The 5,999-nt window shown below is 46.2% G+C and overlaps 1 protein-coding gene across 1 annotated transcript in view; it reads right to left on the reverse strand.

Annotated features, from left to right (window-relative positions):
• The window catches only part of PDIA6 (protein disulfide isomerase family A, member 6), a 26,599-nt gene extending 23,410 nt beyond the window's left edge, over positions 1 to 3,189 (reverse strand). The window contains exon 1 of the mRNA XM_010852112.1: positions 3,147 to 3,189. Within this exon, the coding sequence (XP_010850414.1) occupies positions 3,147 to 3,189 (43 nt within the window). The remainder of the gene's footprint in view (positions 1 to 3,146) is intronic.
• Between the last annotated feature and the right edge of the window lie 2,810 nt (positions 3,190 to 5,999).

Below are 5,999 nucleotides of genomic sequence, written 5' to 3' on the forward strand. Positions count from 1 at the left end.
TTCGTTCATTTGCATAGCCAATGAGAGGCGGCCGGGTAGAGGTTACCGGTTTGGGTTTTTGCGGGGGCGGGGGTGATGGGCGGAAGGAGGGACTCGCTGGAGGGCGGGGCAAACCAGCTGTCCGCCCCGCCCCCCACCCTTGTGCCTCACGTACCCACAGCCCTGCTTTTCTTGTTCTTTTTGGGAGTAAAGTCGTTAGTATTGTTTTTCTCTCGGATCCTTACGGTTCTGTCTTTCCCCCACTCGCTTCTAACCAGTCCCTTTCCTTCCTTCATCCCTTGCTTCCCTCCACCTCCCTAATCCTCCACCCGTCACCCTCTTTGTCCCCAGGGAGGAAAAGTTTCTTTGGGCCGTCAGAGCATCTACGACCTTACTAAAAATGACATATTAATTTTTTTCACTCCTTGTGCCTGAACAAGTATTCAGTTATAAAAAAAACACTTGGTAAGCACACACTGTATAGAACACAATTCAACAAGTTTTCATTCTGTTGAATTACTTTAAAAGTTCCCACGACCAGGGCACAAGACTGCAAAGTTTTTCACAGACAGGCCCTCAGTTCTCTGTGGAAACCCTGTCGGGGTGAAGCCTCACGCCTCCTCATTTGCAGGGTTTACTTCCTCCTCCCTGGAGGGACCCTAGCAATGAGTTTACATGGTCATGTGTTTTGTAACATTTGCAAAAGTGAAATATTTTCAGCATGACAGGCTAAGATCTCTGCATCTTTCCACTCTGATTTCCTTTCTTAACGTTTAGAGCAGACTCAAGCATTTTGGTTTTGTATTACTAATGTATTATCACCATGGTTTATTTCTCTGTAATGCTTAGTGCATGAAACAGCTCTGATTTTGGCCAAAGCATTTATGGGAGTAGTGGAGGCTGGTAGGGCTTCCTGGAGGAAGTGGCACTGGAGCTGAGTCTTGGAAGAAGGAGAAAGTCTGTCAAGGCACAGAGAGCAAAGGGAGTGATGAGGGCACAGAGGGGTGAACTGACACCCCGAAGAGGAAGCTGGCAGCAAAAAGCCAGATGAAGGGATGGTGCTAGGGGCCGTTTGACATGGTGAGACTTTAAGATCATATGTAGACTGAGCCGCGTAGATTTCTGAATTTTGATTCTGTGAGATCTCTTTGAGTTTATTGATGCTTTTGTAAAGTCTAGGATTTGGTGTGTTGGGGTAAATTTTAGGGAAAACTCTGAAATTCTACCATAATGGTTTGTTTCTTACTCTCATTGCTGCCGCTGCTAAGTTGCTTCAGTCATGTCCAACTCTGTGCGACCCCACAGATGGCAGCCCACGAGGTTCCCCTGTCCCTGGGATTCTCCAGGTAAGAACACTGGAGTGGGTTGCCATTTCCTTCTCCAATGCATGAAAGTGAAAAGTGAAAGTGAAGTTGCTCAGTTGTGTCCAACTCTTAGCGACCCCATGGACTACAACCTACCAGGCTCGTCCATCCATGGGATTTTCTAGGCAAGAGTACTGGAGTGGGGTGCCATTGCTTTCTCCCAGCTTTTCCTGTGGTGATTCAGGAACTCTGGGTCCTCACACCCTACAAAGACACCATCCTCTAAAACATGTGCTTTCAACATGGGGAATACCAGGGGGCAAAATTGAATTTTGGCACAGAATAATGAGAAAATCTTAGATATTACCAGGGCCACAGTACAGAAACAGAAATTTCATAGGAGAGAAGAAATTAGGAGAAGAGACATCTAAAAGTTTTCCTTAGGGGTTATTGTTGTTCAGTTGCTAAGTCGTGTGCGACTCTTTGTGACCCCATGAACTGCAGCATGCCGGAGAGGGTGATGATGAAAAACCAAGTAGAGAAACAGTGCTCTAGGACAGGGCTGTCCAACAGAAATATAATGTCAGCCACGATCATACACGAAATTTAAAAAAATTTAGGAGCCATGTTGAAAAGGTAAAAAGAAGAGATTAATTTTAATAATACAGCTTAACCCTAAATATTCCAAATTTTATCATTTTAACATGTAACCATGAAAAAATAATGGATGAGCTATTGACATTTTTTTCATACTAAATATTTGAAGCCCAGTGTATATTTTATGCTTGTGTGTGCGTGCTCATTCACTTCAGTTGTGTCCGACTCTTTGCGATCCCGTGGACTGTAGTCCACCAAGCTCCTTTGTCCATGGGATTCTCCAGGCAAGAATACTGGAGTGGGTTGCCATGTCCTCCTCCAGGGGATCTTCCCCACTCAGGGACTGAACTGGCATCTCCTGCGTCTCCTGCATTGCAGGTAGATTCTTTATCCACTGGGCAACCCGGGAAGCCCGTATTTTATGATTATAGCAAGCCTAAAGTTAGGGTGTCTGGATGATGTGTCAGTCCCGTGTCAGGAGGTGGGTCCTCATGGTGTAGAGCTCAGGAATTAGAAAGAACTATCCTCTCTACCCCAAAACTCCCAGTGTACAATGTTGGGACAGGGCAGGAGAATCATAATAAATGGTCCCTTTCAGAAAGGAAAGTGGTAGGAGATACACAGAGGTCCCTGGTTTAGGGCCATTCTGAAATCCTGATGGGTGGACACTGGTGGTTACAGGTGCAAACAAAGGAAAAGTTCACTGTTCACTCACTCATTCACTCAACGGATATTTACTGACTATCCCCTTATTTTCAGCACATTGGTAGGTCCTGGGGGTACTAACGTAATGAACAGCTGTTCCTTGCCCAAAGGAGCTCACAGTCCAAAGTGGAAGGCAGGTCAATAAAAAGTTACGGTGAAGGTACATACAGAGAGTTCTCTGGGGTCATAAAATGAGCCATCAATCTGCTCTGCTTGAAGGAGTCTGATGTGGAAGAGGGTTCCTGGCATGGCAAGGAGATGTTCCAGGCGAGGGCAGATTCATGACCAAAAGCACAGAAGTGGGGAAATACGTGGTGCATCGAGAAACCTGACCAGCCCTCCATAGCGGGTCGACTGGGACCAGTCTCAACAGTGACACTTTTATCAAAACTATGAGTTTTAAGAACAAAAGATTAAAGCATTTTACAGAACTAAATTTCTTGAATTCTAGAACTTTGGGCTGACATTCTGTAGGGCTCTTTAGGTGCTCAGCAGTTAAGGATGGAGCTTTCCAGCATTGGGTGGCTGAGATTGGAGACAGTTTCAAAAACTCTTGCTGACCTTGGCTGGAAGCCAAGCTGATCAAACACCAGCTCTGGGCCATCGTTCCCAGAAAAGACAAAAAGGGCAGCCATCATATCTTCTGAAGTACAGCAGGTTCCTCTTCTTGTTCTGTCCTCAAAGGCTTGATCTCCAACCAGAAAAGAATAAAACAGATGATTTAAGTAGCAAGAGAAGACTGTCCAGAAATCCTCATTTTTTTTTTAATAGAACAATGAGCAAAGTTAGTGACTCAAATTCCCATCATGCTTCATATAGTTAATAATAACTATAAAAATAAATAATAAATGATAACTTTGTATGTGCTTGCTTCAGAACTTTTTAAAGTGGGAGTGGTGATATTGATGAACAAACTGGACACTTATTTTTCATTTCATTTTCTATGATTTCCAGCCCCTGATGCTTAGCTACCGTGATTGCAGCTTGTCTGCCCTTTTCCATCAACCCCAAATTTCTGCAGCAATCTTTCTATCATGGAAAGAAAAGAGAGGAAGGCTGTGGGGCTAGATGAGAATATGTACCTCTCACATGGATTACATTTGCTCAGAAGTGAGTGATACGAAAACCCTGAGGAAGAAACTGGAATATCATCTCACCTCTCCTTGTTTGACACTCATGTATGTGTTAGTCCCTCAGTCATGTTCAACTCTTTGAGACCCAATGGACTGTAGTCCACCAGGCTCTTCTGTCCATGGGATTCTCCAGGCAAGAATACTAGAGTGGGTTATCATGCCCTTCTCCAGGGGCCTCTGATGTTGTTGTTCAGTTGCTCAGTTGTGTCTGACTCTTTGTGGCCCCGTGGACTACAGCATGCCAGGCTTCCCTCCTTCACCATCTCCCAGAGTTTGCTCAGACTTATGTCCCTTGAGTCGGTAATGCCATCCAATCGTCTCATTCTCTTCCGTCCCCTTCACCTCCTGCCTTCAATCGTTCCCAGCATCAGGGAACACACAGGGAAGATGTGTGTTCCCAACACATCTTTTCTAATGTGTTGGCTCTTCACATCAGGTGGGCAAAAGACTGCAGCTTCAGCTTCAGTGTCAGCCCTTCCAATGAATATTCAGGACTGATTTCCTTTAGGACTGACTGGTTTGATCACCTTGCAGTCCAAGGGACTCTCGAGTCTGCTCCAACACTACAGTTCGAAAACATCAATTCTTTGTTGCTCAGCCATCTTTATGGTCCAACTCTCACGTATGTACACGACTACTGGAAAAACCATAGCTTTGACTAGACAGACCTTTGTTGGCAAAGTAGAGTCTCTGGTTTTTAATATGCTGTCTAGGTTTGTCATAGCTTTTCTTCAAAGGAGCAAGTGTTGTTCCATGTCTGGTTCTAACTGTTGCTTCTTGACCTGCGTACAGATTTCTCAGAAGCAGGTAACGTGGTCTGGTATTCCCATTGCTTTAAGAATTTTCCACAGTTTGTTGTGATCCACACAGTCAAAGGCTTTAGCACAGTCAATGAAGCAGAAGTAGATGTTCTTCTGGAATTCTCTGCTTTTTCTATAATCCAGCAGATGCTGGCAATTTGATCTCTGGCTCAACCACACACAGGCTCTCAAATCTTCTGTTTGTAAGTCCTCACACTTGTAGAACCAAAGCAGGACCCATGAGTTTAACTAGTGGGGACTGAATTAGTTTTCTAGGGCCATCCTAACACAGTACCATAGGCTGAGTGGTTTAAATAACAGGAATTGATTTTCTCACATTTCTGGAGGCTGGAAGGTCAAGATCAAGGTGCGGCAGGATTGGTTTCTCCTGAGGACTCTTTCCGTAGCTTGTCGACGGCCACCTCCTCTCCGTGTCCTCCAGGGGCCTTTCCTCTGTGTGTCTCTCCCTCTCATTAGGCAACCAGTCCTACTGGCTTAGGACCTCACCCTTATGACTTCATTTAATCTTCATTACCTCCTTAAAGGCTCCATCTCCAAATACAGTCCCATTGGAGCACAGGGCTTCCACCTATGAATTTGAGGAGACACAATTCAGTTGGTAACAGTGATGGGTCATTTTCCCATAGGGAAGAACATCCTGGGGAGGGTAAGGAAACATGTGGCAGAAAATTTACATAAAGTCCACATAGATTCTCACCCAGCTTCTGCAGTTCCAACATCCAGTAAGGAGCCCTGGCTCAGAGCCTTCTGCTCTGGTCACAAGCTCACTGAGGAGGGGGGCTCGCCTAGTCCTCTCTCATCCTCATGTGGCCCAGCTGCTGGCTGACCGCACGTCATGCCCAGTGCCTTCCTCAAATATATGCACCATTTTCATTTTACTATTAGAATAATTCACATTCCTTGATAATAGGGCTATCATTCAGGGATCATACACCCTGTGTCAGATGCTGTGTGACTGCTTTACTTGGACTGTCTCATTCTGGACTGGCAGCCATCCTGGGATGAAGTCACAGCTGTGTCCCTGTGTTCCTTGGACCAGACTGAAGTTGGGAGGTGGAGTGCTGCGCCTGAGGGCCCACAGGTGATGAGAGGAGCAGGAGATCCTGCCAAGCTGGTCTGCCTCCAGGCCACGCACTCCACTCCACGCTGTCCTGGGGCTCTGGATGCTCTCAGGAGCATCTCATTGCTCAGGCCTGGCCCCCGTGGCCCTCCAAGCCTTTCTCTGTGGAGGCCCCAGCCTCATCCCTGGTTGCCCCAGTTGTCTACTCCACTTACAGCCCCCAGAATTCTCATGCAGTCCTGATGTTGTATATGCTTCAGGAACAGAGAGCACGCGGGTCATGGAGGGCCATCTTTCTTAAAAGGGCTGGACTCAGCACAACTGCTGCCCAGACACAGTGGGCCAGGAGAGGCTGGTGCCAGCCTGCATCTAGAAGGTGACAAATGCCATCATCCTCTGT

The sequence above is a fragment of the Bison bison genome, unplaced genomic scaffold (genome assembly GCF_000754665.1).
Source record: "Bison bison bison isolate TAMUID 2011002044 unplaced genomic scaffold, Bison_UMD1.0 scf7180017864307, whole genome shotgun sequence".
In the NCBI taxonomy this organism is placed as follows: Eukaryota; Metazoa; Chordata; class Mammalia; order Artiodactyla; family Bovidae; genus Bison; species Bison bison.